This window comes from Pan paniscus, chromosome 10 (genome assembly GCF_029289425.2).
Source record: "Pan paniscus chromosome 10, NHGRI_mPanPan1-v2.0_pri, whole genome shotgun sequence".
Taxonomy (NCBI): domain Eukaryota; kingdom Metazoa; phylum Chordata; class Mammalia; order Primates; family Hominidae; genus Pan; species Pan paniscus.
The window spans coordinates 117,135,068-117,149,316 of record NC_073259.2 but is presented as its reverse complement, the minus strand read 5'-3'; the positions used below and the strand labels follow the sequence as shown (position 1 = coordinate 117,149,316).

Sequence of the window (14,249 nt, the reverse complement as noted above, 5' to 3'; positions counted from 1 at the left end):
GACCTCAGCTGAGGGCAGTAATGGAATCAGATACATAATTTAGTACAGAAGTCATTTCAACCCCCAGAAGAGGCTGAGTGATCTTTAGCCAGGACATGTCCTCCCTACATTTCCTCTACTGACAGGAGATGACACGACCGAAAAAAGAAAAAAGAAATTCACTGGAATGATGTGAGCCAATGATTATATCATTTAGCGGAAAAATTAGAAGGCAAAGCTGCAATTTTAAGCGTTTCTCTCTGTACTTTTTCATCTGTAATATGGTTTCAAAAACGATACATCTCACTGCTACATAATTTTAACCTCTTCTAAGAAATCTTCCCTCTTCCACCCCCAATCCTGCTGTTCTCAAGAGTTTAACCACCATTGTACAAGCCTTGTGCTCCTGTCATAAGGGACCCAGAAAGTGGTGATGCCAAACTGCTTTTCTCTGTGCTGAAAATTCCTGCTGCATCGGCTCCTCGCGCGCACACACCTGGTGTGGGGGCTCCTGGCCCATCCTGCAGCTCCAGTGTAGGCCCTGGGTTCTTGTTCAGTTTAGGGTTGTGTTGACTAGGTTTATGTCCAAGGAGGTGGTACTTGTAAATGTCCATCATCAGGAACTCATTGAACTGCACGTGCTCATGCCGCTTCAGAGGCGTGCCGTGGCTGGACCAGCTCAGCCGCTGTAGGTGGATGCAGAGACACTGAGGGAGCTGCGGGTGGAAGAGAAATCAGGAGAACCGAGTTGTTTCAGGGGCAGGATACACGGAGTCCTCAAAACAAAGCCAACAGGGTGTGTAGTGTGGGCTCACCTTCCCTAGTTTTAACTGTTTAACAAAAGTGGTCCTCTGGTGTTCCACCTTTTCCCCGTTCAACGTTCCCTTGGCTTCAATCTGAAATAAAAGAAACATTTCTCTGCAGCAATGCCTAAAATAGGACAGCTTTGGAGTGCTGCAGACCACAGTGGTGTTATAGCGGCACACAATTGGCACTTGACTGCTACCTGCTGAAATGAACTCAGCTGCCCAGTTATTTGTGAATTGTTTTCCCTGATCCTTCTTAGTCATTAAATAGCAGAAACAGTGGAGGGAAGAGAATGTGAAGAGCGAACACTGATGCTCTGACACTGGCATGTCATCTATTAATTGTTCTCTGTCTTCAAAAATTCTGTTCCATACAGTTCCTCTTGAGTCAGAGGGGAAAACTCAGTTACTTAGGGGAGTCAGGCAGGTAGCACAGGTTAAAAGGAAGGGTGTAAAACAAATGGGATTCGAGGCAACTGCAGCAAACTGGAGAGGGCATTTCTCATCTCAGCGTGACAGTTTGTTCTTTAAACACTGTGCACGAAACAAAACTCATCTGGGAAAGAGATTTGGTCCATGAGCTGCCAATGTCCAAACCAAATTAGGGAGAAGTAGAAGTGGCTGAAAAGACCCACTGGATACAGTCAGAAGAGCTCAGGGTCACTGGTGTGAGAGGCGCTACATCAGCACACACAGGCCAGCTGGCGATGACATTTGGGGTTCAATGCATACCTTTGTACAGTTGTCACACACAACATCCCGCACTGATTCTGATGAGATGAAGTGGTGAAGGCAGTGGTCCAGGGTCAATGGGTGACCCTACAGCATGAGAAGAAGAAAATTACTACAGTTCAAAGGACAGCTATACTGAAACTGTTAGCAGATGGCAGTGTGAAGACCAGAGCTTTATTTTGATGTATGCAGGCAATAAAGTTTTATAGTCACAACTGGATGTTTCCTGGACAAACATGGGGCTCAAAGCACCCTAGACTGCTACTACGGACAGATTCTAGAGCATGAGGATGTAACTGCACGAACTTGTGGACTTCCACGCTGTTTTAGGTATCTTTCAATTTGTTAATGTCTCTGTGTGTGTGTGTGTGTGTGTGCGTGCGTGTGTGTGTATTCAAAAAGCCAAAATTTCTGGAGCAAAAGAAAAACGATTCATTTTCCTCTCTCCCATAATCATGCCACCATATTAAAGTTAAGAGAGGGTTCAACCAACCATGTATCTGAATTACACATAGTGCCTGAGCCACATAAAATGCCTCAAAGCCCTTTCAGATTGAAATGTTTCTGAAACAGACTCCAAATAAACCATAAATCAGTACATACCCATGTGGCGGCTGGAATACTTAGTGAAAGGCTATCAAAGGTATCAAATCGAACAGGACTCTGAAAGAAATATTGCAGAAAATCCAGAAAAGATTTAGGCTTAGTTCAAAGTTTTAAAGATGCAAGATATGTGACTATGAAACAGTTTAATATTGAGATGCCCAACATTAACACAGTAAAATATAATGTACTTAGAATAAAATTCTATTAAAACATATTAAAACAACCTTGTACACATAAGAGGTACAATAATACTAAAGAATTGCTTGGAGCAACTGAAAGATTAAATACCTGACCCAGCAATAATTTTGGGATTTTTAAGGAAATAACCATGGGCATAACTACAAGAATATTCATCAACATTATTTATAATAGCAAAAATTTGAATACAGTCAGCATCACTTAACAATGGGGATACAGTCTGAGAAATGCATCCTTAGGTGATGTCATCATTGTGTAAACATCGCAGAGCGCACTTACAAGAACCTAGATGGTGCATCCTACTACACACCTAGGCTATACTGTCTAGCTACTACTCCTAGGCTACCAACCTGTATAACATGTTACCGTACTGAATGCTGTAAGCAACTGTAACACAGTGGGCAGTACTTGTGTATCTAAAAACAGAAAAGGTACCGTACCAATAAAGTATTATAATCTTACGGGACCACCATCATATATGTGGTTTGTCATTGACCAAAACATCATTATATAGCACATGACTGTAGTTGAAAGTTCTAGCAAATGGCTTAATAAATTATATGGCATGTCCACAGAATGAAACACTATGTTCAACAAAATGTAGAAGAACATATGATCATGTGGAAAGATGTTCATGTTAGATTATTCATTGCAAAAAAGCAGACGATGAAGTAGGGTGAGAGAGTTCCTGCTTTTGGTGATGGCAGAGGTGCTTGGGTAGATTAGCCCTCCTTGAGATAACAATTGTAAAGTTTGCAACAAAACAAAACAAAACCGTTTGAATGAACGGAGAGCTACCAAAAGCAGGCAGAAATGGAAAAGAAGTCAACTGTTGGAAAAACAGAACTCTGTGGGCAAGATTTGTGTGTTTGTGGCTTTTTTTCCTGGTTGATGTGGTGCTGGGTGGCGAAAAGCAGCATCCTACAGGATTGAGTGGTCAGACGACAGAGTTCAAGAATCACGGCTGGTGGAGAGACCAGGGGAAATGCCAGGAAGAAAGGAGACACAGAGGGGATGAGCCCCAAAGTTTATACCTAAACTCTGTTCAATTCCAGGGCTGATCCCTGAACCACACGTGCACAGGGGGAAACTCCAGGGAGCCTGGCAAAAAGTAGCAGCTGGAAGCTAAAAAAACTGAGCAGAGATTTTGCTGCCCAATGTAGGGGAGACAGAGTTGAGTTTGAGCCCAGCCAGGTTAACTGCAGGCCAGAAGAAAATTAATTTTTCTTCATAGATATGTAACAGAATCCCTACTCTCTATGTCTCTATTTTGATGTTAAGCATACAATAAAAAATTACCAAACATAAAATACAAAGAAGTCAGCACACGAGGACCTCACAGATGTATCATAAACATGCTCAAGGATGTAAAGGAAAATATACAGTGACAGTGAATGAACAAATTGAGAATCTCAGAACAATGGAAACTATTAAAAAGAAGGCAATGGAAATTCTATAACTAAAAACAACAGTGATTACAATGAAAAATTTGTTGCATAGGCAAACAGAGATTGGAGATGAAAAAAGAATCAGGCCAGGTATGGTGGCTCACACCTGTAATCCCAACACTTTGGGAGGCTGAAGTGTAAGGATCACTTGAGCCCAGGAGTTCAGGACCAACCTGAGCAACACAGTGAGACCCTGTCTCTACAAAAAATAAAAAAAAATTAGCTGGGTGTGGTGGCACACACCTGTAGTCCCAGCTGCTCAGGGGGCTAAGGTGGGAGGATAACTTGAGCCTGGGAGGTTGAGGCTGCAGTGAGCTATGATCACATTATTGCAATCCAGCCTGGGTGACAGAGCTAAGACCCCTGTCACAAAAAAAAAAAAAAAGAAAAAGAAAAGAAAAAAAGAGAAAAAAGAATCAGTGAACGTGAAGATAAGTCAATAGAAATGATCTAATTTAAAGAACACACAGAAGAAAGATTGAAGAAAATTGAACAAGACCTCAGTGACCTGTGGGCCAACATTAAGTAAAATAACAAGTGAAAAATGGGCATAAAATCTTTGTTGAAAAAATAACAGCCAAGAATTTTCAAACTTGGTTAAAAAAAGTACAAATTTAAGAAACTCAGCAAACCCCAAACAAGATAAATAAGATAAATACTAAGAAAACCACATCTATGCGCAGCATGAGCAAAAATAAAGAGAAAATTCTGTAAGCAGTGTAAGTAGAAGAAAAACAAATGACAATTTACATAGAGAAGAATGATATAAATGACACTAACTGAGAAAATGGAGGCCAGAAGACAATAGAACAATGTCATTAAAGTGATGAATTTAAACCAAAGCAAAACCACGGCAACACTGTCAACCCAAAGTTCTATATCCAGCAGTAGCATTCTTCAAAAATGAAGGCAAGACAAAAACATTTTCATATACATGAAATCTAAGTGTATCTGTCAGCAGTACACCTATAACAAATGTTAAAAGGAAGTTTTTAGGCCGAAAGGGAAAAAACATCAAATGGATTTTGATCTACAAGAAAGACTGAGAACAAGAAAAATGGTAAACATATTTTTTCTATTAATTAATTAATAGAAGAGAAGGCAACTCTTTTTTTTTTTTTGAGATGGAGTCTCGCTCTGTCACCCAGGCTGGCATGCAGTGGCGTGATCTCGGCTCACTGCAACCTCTGCCTCCCAGGTTCAAGCAATTCTCCTGCCTCAGCCTCCTAAGAGAAGGCAACTCTTGCATACTACTGGTGGGAATGTAAATTGGTGCAGCTATTTTTTTTTTTTGAGACTCAGTCTCGCTCTGTCGCCCAGACTGAAGTGCAGTGGCGTGATCTCGGCTCACCACAACATCGGCCTCCTGGGTTCAAGCCATTCTCCTGCCTCAGCCTCCCGAGTAGCTGGGATTACAGGCGCCCGCCACCATGCCCAGCTAATTTTTGTAATTTTAGTAGAGACGGGGTTTCACCATTTTGGCCACGCTGGTCTTGAACTCCTGACCTCGTGATCCACTCGTCTCAGCCTTCCAAAGTGCTGGGATTACAGACGTGAGCCACAGCACCTGGCTGGTGCAGCTATTATGGAAAATTGTATGGAGGAGGTTCCTCAAAAAGTTAAGAACGGAACTACTGTATGAACTAGCAATACCACTTCCAGGTATATATCCAAAGGAAATGAAATGAAACACATATAACTCTTTAAAGCAAAAACTATGACACAGTATTGTGGGGTTTATAATGTATGTATAATAGCACAAAGGCCGGGGTAACAGAACTATACTTTTGTAATATTCCAGGATTTTACATGAAGTATAATATTAACTCTAAATAGAATGTGATAAGGTAAAACTGCATAATGTAATCTCTCACACACACCCTCCCCCCCACACACAAACACACAAGAGTAAAGCCAAAAGGCCAACAAAGGTATTAAAATGGAATACTAAAAAGTATTCCATTAACCTGAAAGAAGCCAGTGAAGGGGGAACAGAGGAACAAGAAAATATGTAAGACAAACAGAAAACAAATGGTAAAATGGCAGACCTAAATCTAATCACATCAATACTTACATTAAATGTAAATGGACTAAGCATTCCAACTAAAAGATTGTCAAGCTAGTTAAAAAAGCAAGACCCATTATATGCTGTCCACAAAGCCACACTTTAAATACAAAGGCCGAAAATGACAGAAAGAAATGGCCAAATAAACATTAGCTAGATTAAAAATGAATCATTCAAATAGACTTCAAGTCAAGGAGTCTTAGCAGAGATGAAGAGGGACAATTTATCACGACAGGATGAGTTAACTCATCATAATACATATGCTTGTATCCAATAACAAAGTTTAAAAAAAATTAGCAGAAATAGAGCTAAAGAAAAGACAAATTTTAGCAAACAAGCAAGAAATAATACCAATATTAAACAAAATCTTTCAGCAAACAGAGGAAGGAACATTTTCCAGCCTATTTTATGAGGCTAGTATAATCCTTATAACAAAGCCTGACAAAGACATCACAAGAGAAGAAAAGTGTAAGAACAATATTCCTCATAAACATAGATACTAATATCCTTTAGGAAATATTAGCAAATCAAATTCAATAATATATAAAAACAATAAAGCATCATGATCAAGTGGGGTTTATCCCAGAAAGGTTGGTTTAACATTAGAAAAATCAATCACTGGCTGGGCACGGTGGCTCATGCCTGTAATCCCAGCACTTTGAGAGGCCGAGGCAGGTGGATCACGAGGTCAGGAGATCGAGACCATCCTGGCTAACACGGTGAAACCCTGTCTCTACTAAAAAATACAAAAAATTAGCCAGGCGTGGTGGCGGGTGCCTGTAGTCCCAGCTACTCGGGAGGCTGAGGCAGGAGAATGGCGTGAACCTGGGAGGTGGAGCTTGCAATGAGCCGAGATCACACCACTGCACTCCAGCCTGGGCGACAGAGCGAGACTCCGTCTCAAAAAAAAAAAAAAAAAAAAAAATCAATCACTGTAATTCACCAAGTTAACAGAATAAAAGAATAAAATATGATCATTTCAATGGATGCAGAAAAAACTGACAAAATCCAATCACTTCATTACAAAAATTCTCAGCAAACTAGGAACAGAAGGGAAGCTTCTCAGTATGATAAAGAGGTATACTAAAACCTGAAGCTAATATCATACTTAATTATAAAACACCAAATACTTGCTTCAGAAGATTTGAAACAAAGCAAAGATGTCTGCTATCATCACTCTTATTTAACTTTGTACCAGAAGTCTTAGCCAGGATAATAAGGCAAAGAAAAAAAAAAAGGAATAAAGATTGGATTGGAAAGGAAGAACTAAAACTATTTCTATTCATAAGCAACATGACTGTTTGCATACACAGAGAATGCTAAGGAATATATAACAAAACTTCTACAGCTTCTAGAAGTAATAAATGAATGTTTACAAAAATCTCAAGATACAAGGTCAATATATAAACAGCTGTATGTCTATATACTAGTGGCAAACAATTTGAAAATAAATTTTTTTAAATTCCACTTACAATAGTATCAAAATAATGCACGGAAAAAAGAGATGAATAGTCAACTTATAGATTACAGTTCCTTAACATATCTTACATATCTTTTAATATATGAACCTTATTTTTAAAAAGACCATTCAACATATTAGTCTTCAAGGTAATGTCACTCAGAACCGCAATGACACAGCAAATGAAACAATCAACAAAATGAAAAGGCAACATATGGAATGAAAGAAAATATTAGCAAACCATATATCTGATAAGAGGTTAATATCCAAAATTGAATACTTGAAATACACTAAAAGAGTGTTTATAAGGAACTCATATGGACCAACAGCAAAAAAAAAAAAAAAAAAAAAAGAAAAAGTAACATGATTAAAAAATGGGCAAAGGAGCTGAACAGACACTTTGCAAAAAAAAGACATATAAATGGCCAGCGGGTATATGAAAAGGCACTCAATATCACTAATCATCAGGGAAATGCAAATAAAACCATAAAGAGCTATCACCGCACACCTGTTAGGATGGCTATTACCAAAATGACAGCATGTGGTCGGGCGCAGTGGCTCAAGCCTTAATCCCAGCACTTTGGGAGGCCGAGACAGGCGGATCACTTGAGGTTGGGAGTTCAAGACCAGCCTGGCCAATATGGTGAAACCCGATCTCTACTAAAAATACAAAAGATTAGCTGGGTGTGTTGGCGGGTGCCTGTAATCCCAGCTACTTGGGAGACTGTGGTGGGAGAATTGCTTGTACCCAAGAGACGGAGGTTGCAGTGAGCCAAGATGGCACCACTGCACTCTAGTTTGGGTGCAGCAGACCGAGACTCTGTCTGAAAAAAAAAGACAGCATGTAACAAGTGTTGCCGAGGGTGTGGAGAGAAGGCAACTCTTGCACACTGTTGGTGGGAATGTAAATGGAAAACAGTATGAAGGTTCCTCAAAAAGTTAAGAATAGAACTACTATATGAACTAGCAATGCCACTCCTAGGTATATATCCAGAGGAAATGAAATCAGTATCTCAAAGATACATCTGCAAAACAATCTTCATTGTAGCATTATTCACAATAGCCAAGATATGGAACGTCCACAGACAGATGAATGAGAAAATGTGGTATACACATATAATAGAATATTATTCAGCCATCAAAAAGGAAGTCCTACCATCTGTGACAACATGGATGAACCTGGAGGACATCTGCTATGTGAAATAAGCCAGATATAGAAAGATAAACACCACCTGATCTCATACCTATATGGAATCTAGAAAAGTCAAACTCACAGAAGCAGAGTACATGCTGGCTGCCAGGGGCTGGGGAGGTGGGGAGATGTTACTCAAAGATGCAAACCTTCAGTTATAAGACGAATAAGTTCTGGAGAGTTAACGTACAGCATGGTGACTACAGTTAATAATACTGTATTGTATTCTTGAAATATACTAAGAGAGTGTTTTCACCACATATGAGCACAGGTGCACGTGCACACACACACACACACAGTCATACATCAAATCTTCACTTTGTACACCCTAAATATATACAATTTTTATTGTCGATTAGATCTCAATAAAACTGGGGGGAAAAGCCACAATGAGATACTACTTTGCACTCAGTAGGATGGCTAGAACCACAATGTTAGACAGGACCTAGAGAGTGGGCTGACATCAAAATGTGGGTCAGGCTGTGAAGAAATTAGAACCCCTCATACACTGCCGGTGGGAATGAAAAATGGCATAGCCACTTTGGAAAACAGTCTGGCAGTTCCTCAAAAGGTTAAACAAAAGAGTTACCATATAAGCTAGCAATTCTACTCTGAGGTATATACCCAACTGAAGTGAAAATATATGTCCACACAAAAACTTGTATGTAAATGTTCACAGTAACATTATTCATAATGGCCAAAAAGTGTTAACAATCCAAATGCCCATCAACTGATGAATGGATAAAAATGTTGTAGATCCATGTAATGCAATATTATTTGGTAATAAAAGGAACAAAGTACTGATTCATGCCAAAATATGGAAGAAACGTGGAAATATTATGCTAAATGAAAGAAGCCAGACACAAAAAGCCACACATTACATGATTCCATTTATATGAAGCATCCAGAATATGCAAATCCATAGAGACAGAGGTAGATTCATGGTTGACAAGGGTAGGGTGATGGAAAGGATGGGGAGAGGTTGCTAATGAGTATGGACTGTTTTTAGGGGGCAATGAAAATGTTTTAAAGTTGACTGATCCCAGAGTCAGTAATGGCTGTGAAAAAATAAAATAAAATAAAATGGATTGGGGTGACAGTTGTACAATTCTCTCTTTTTGTATGATGTTGGAAATTTTCCATAATAAAATATTATTTTAAAACCTCAAAAGCAAAGGGGAAAAAACCAGCCCTAGAATCTACTGTGTCCACCATGAGCATAGACTCAACCACTGGACTCAAGAGCCTGCCAATCCACAGTGGGTCTGTTGTCCTTGGTGCAGAAGATGCCATCTGACCTCAAATGACATGCTGACACTGACCAAAGTGGGGTAGTCAGTCCACTAGTGTGCAGAGGCCAGGTAGTCTCTAACACCAGTGACCGATGTCAGCCCACTCTCTAGGTCCTTTCAAGAATCCTAACTTTTGGAAAACCTCTCCCGGAAATATCAAGTGTTGGTATTGTATTTACCTGGTGTTCACAGTGTTTGCAGACCATATTACTAGTGAGTCTTCCATGAAAAGGATGTTGAGACTTCCAGTGATTGGATGTGGGGTGAGGTGACCCTGGAATGCAAAATGTTTTTTGATATGTCACTTTTAGCCCTTTGGCACCAAGCTCAACATTCATCTTCCTTTCTAGCATGTGGTAGAAACTCCCTCTTGAGAAAAAATGTTCTTGAAAAGTACATTGAAATAGCTTTCCTCATTGACTTCCATCCAAAAGACATCCCATTCCTTCATAGGAGAATTTACACAGATCTATCTTTACATACGGTTTCTGTATAATGGGTAGAGCCACATTTTAAAAAGGAATTTGTGTTGAAAAATGTCTTTTTACAAACATATGCTTAAAATGTTTGAGATGTCAAAAGGATACCACAAGTGAACATTCCATAAAGTGAGATAAAATCTTCTGAAATAAACAGAATAAGCAAGTTCTGAATAACTAGGCCTTTCTTTGGCTAGAATGGGGTTTAATGGAAAGAACATAAGTGAGAAACCTGGGCTCTGGAGTTGTGCAGCCCAGGGATCAGCTCTGGCTGTGCTTCTTATTCACTACCTGACCTGGGAATGCCTTTAATCTCTACAAGCCTCAGTGTGCGGAAAATTGGGATAGTTATTATCCCATTAACTCTAGTATCATCAACTTTGTAGAGTTGTTATGAGGCTTAAATGAGATAATGCAATGCCTGGCAAACAGCATGGGCTCAAAAAATATTTGTTCCTATTACTACACAGAGGAATTAATATGCTAATCTTATTTTTTAAGTCTTAAGGAAACAACAATTTCCTCCTAAGGATGACTGTGGTAATATGCAATAGAATTTGGCAGCACTGGAAATGCTGAGGACACGACAGATTCAGCTCATTACGTTCTCCCCAGGATCAATTCAAAAAGGTAAAAAGAAAGCCCTTGTTTGAAGTACAAATAAGCCAGTTTAAAGAAAAGTAAGCTGGGCTGGGGTGCAAGGGAACACCAAGAGAATCTATTTAAAGCTATTTCCAAAATACAAGTTCCTTTGCAAGCACATCACACTTCAAGCTGGCCTGTATGTCACCAGAAAAAAATCTTTTTAAAACAAGCAAATTATTATCATATCTTAAAAGTCCACATCTTATGTGTTATATTTCAATGGAAAACAGCTACCTCTTGTGCGGCAGGTAATTTGTTTGGGAGTTATTTCTGACTGCTGCTGTAGGGGAGAAAAAAAAAAAACAGACTGAAAACCTTACTATAATCCCTTTCACCACCCTCACCCCACCCCTAAACCTTACAAGTTTCTACGTTGATTACACCACTAAAAATCAACTTTTAACAAAGCTCAGGTTTCTAAAGGTAGCCTCAATTAGCCTATCTGGCTGGATACTATGCATATTCTTTCATCAAATGCAACAGAAACATATTTCTTCTCTCCAGAATATTTTCATCCTTACTGGTTAACTTTTGTCAACTCCTCCGATATTTATACTGTTACAGGGAAATGAGGGCTTACTTAGCATTCCTATGGCCCCTGTTCCCCTGTATTAAACAGGAAAAAATAACACATTCTTTATTCTCAAAGCTAACACAAATTGCAGCAATGAATCATTTGAAAGAGCCTTGACATCCCTAATCAGAGTCACCAACTGCAAAGCATGTAGTTTTAAGACCCTCCCCTGGCCTCATTCCCACCACTGATTTTTACTGAATCTTACTTTTGAGTTTAAAGTTGTACAAAGATTACACTTGCCTCCCCTATACTTATTAAATATGCATAAGCTGCACAGAACGTGTTGGAAATATTAATGGCTTACCTCTAGGGAATGCACATCAAACAAATGTGTGACCCGAGGCTGGCGGTCTCGCTCATCTTCCAATGACGAGGTAATGACATGGAATAATTCGTGAGCATCCTGTCATAGGGCAAAGCATTCTTTAGAGAGGTTGGAAGAGGCAAGAGCAAGATCAGAACTACCCACCTCGGGCAGACACCCTACAGTGAATGTGGGTAGAATTTGCTTTCTACCTTCTCAAGGCCCAGCTCATTAAAGAAAACAGTTATGTCCTGGACACTGTCACGAGTGAAGACCCTCAAGCAAGAGGTCCAGGAGCAGAGAGCAGGAGAGAAAGCCAGGTGGCTGCCTTCACGCCAGCAGTCTATGAGACCATTCTGTTTCACTGAGACAGCCTTGACCTCCACTCCGATTTCAAAAGATTATGTTTTTTGTTAATTGTGGTAAAATACACATATCATAACATTTATCATCTTAACATGAATGATTCTGTGGCATTAAGTACATTCATGTTGTTGTACAGTCATCACTGCCATCCATCTTCAGAACTTTCTCATCTTCCCCAGCTGAAACTCCGTATCTGTTAAACACTGATTTCCCATTTCCCCTTCCTCAACCCCTGGCACCCACCATTCTTTCTCTCTCTAGGAATCTGATTACTCTGGGAACCTCACACAAGTGGAATCATACAGTGTTGGTCTTTGTGACTGGCTTATTTTCCTCGGCATAATGTCTTCAAGCTTCACCTATGTTGTAGCATATTGCAGAATTTCCTTCCTTTTTAAGGCTGAATAATATTCCATTGTATGAAAGTTTTGTTTACCTATTTATCAGCCGATGAACACTTGGGTTGCTTCTACCCCTTGGCTATTGCGAATATGCTGCTATTAACCTGAGTATACAAATACCCTACTGAGTCCCTGCTTTGAATTCTTTTGGTTTGTACCCAGCAGCGGGGTTGCTGGATCCAATGGCATGGGACTACTCTTGAAGGATCAACTCAAATGGCTCTCTCCCCAAAAACCCAAGCCACCCCTCACTCTTCCGGGAGTAACGGGGTCACAACACAGGCCCTATGCTTCTCCTTTGGTGTCCCCTCACACTGCCACCAGAGCAATACTTTAAAAGGCAGATAGCTTTACTCTTCTGCTTTTAGCTTTCCAATGGCTTCCACTACTAGAGTAAAACCTACCATTCTTATCTGGCCTACAAAGCCCCCAACATTCACAATGTCCCGGCCCCTGGCCTCTTTGGTGTTCCTTGAACATATCCAGCTTATTCCCATTATGGGCTGTGCTCAGACCTTCGCACGGCTACCTCCTATCCTTCAGGTCTCTGCCAAAAGAGCTCCTCCACAGGGCATACTCCCCAGCCAATTATCCAAAGCTGCCTCCACCCCTCTGAACTCTAACCCACCCTCAGCCAATTCAGCAGCAGTCCTGAAAAAAGGACCCTCCTCCAAAATATGCCCTAAATTCCTGAGGACTCTCAGCTCCCCTGCTTCGACCCCAGTCTGAGCCACACCATCTCGGCCAGATAACTGCAGCGGCCTCCTACCTTTCCTCTCGGCTTGCATTCTTGCCCCTCCAGCCTTCCTTTTCTAACAAGTCAGATCAAACCAGTCCCCAGTTCAAAGTCCTCTAGTGGCTCCCCGCTGCAAACACAATAGAAGCTGATGCCACCCACAGCCTCCTAGTCCCTGCACAATCTGCTCCCTGCCAACTTCACCAGCCCCTCTCCTCCGCCGCCCTCCCCGCCCTGGCCTCCCTGCCATTCTCCACAGGTGGCAGCTTTATAACCATCTCCAGACTTATACCCTAGCTTCTTCATCTGTCTGGAATGCTCTGTACCCAGGTGTCCACACACTTCACTCTCTTTTATACTTCCGGTCTCCGCTGAAACCTCACCTCCTGAGAGGAGCCTCCCTACCTGGAGCAGTCTCCCCCTGTAGCTTGGCTCCTCCTCCTCTGCCCTCCCTATCCATGCCATGTTACACCAGCTAGTTTCTTGTTAGCATATCCTGAAATTCCCTGCTTACTGTCTGCACTGACCCCTGCCTGCTATCCTCATCCCCCACTGGAATACTCCTGCAGGTCACGTCTGCTGCTACGACTCCATTGCCCTCGACAGTCCCCACCCCAGGCAGGCATTCAATAAATACTTGTTGCCTATATAAATGAATTCCCTCCTGGGCTATAAAACGGCAGCTGTAGAGTGGAAGTAGAGATTCAAAGATAAATAAGGCAAGGCTCTAGCCCCTGAGGGACTCACAATCCAGGGGAGGTGTGGCAGCCTAGCTATTAGCCAACGGCACACCAGAGGTGCAGCCCTGTACAGATGAACAGGAAGCAGGGGACCTGGAGGAGAATCAGCACTTCCTGGGAGGCTCAAGGAGCCCTCACACACCAGGCATCTGGGCCCAGGCTTGAAGCAGATCCAAGAAAGGATGGAGGTGGATCTATAACCTAAACCGTGGGTCAGCCATGTA

General features: G+C 41.1%; 1 protein-coding gene across 2 annotated transcripts in view; it reads right to left on the bottom strand.

The window, feature by feature from the left end:
- USP30 (ubiquitin specific peptidase 30) overlaps nucleotides 1-14,249 on the bottom strand; it is a 35,478-nt gene that overhangs the window by 4,491 nt on the left and 16,738 nt on the right. The window contains exons 5-11 of one of the 2 annotated variants that reach the window (XM_003832514.4): nucleotides 11,783-11,881; nucleotides 11,136-11,181; nucleotides 9,957-10,051; nucleotides 2,121-2,180; nucleotides 1,518-1,604; nucleotides 795-875; nucleotides 476-695 (exon numbers count right to left, since the gene is read on the bottom strand). In XM_003832514.4, the coding sequence (XP_003832562.1) occupies nucleotides 476-695; nucleotides 795-875; nucleotides 1,518-1,604; nucleotides 2,121-2,180; nucleotides 9,957-10,051; nucleotides 11,136-11,181; nucleotides 11,783-11,881 (688 nt within the window). The remainder of the gene's footprint in view (nucleotides 1-475; nucleotides 696-794; nucleotides 876-1,517; nucleotides 1,605-2,120; nucleotides 2,181-9,956; nucleotides 10,052-11,135; nucleotides 11,182-11,782; nucleotides 11,882-14,249) is intronic. The other variant, XM_034934422.3, reaches the window with a different exon arrangement.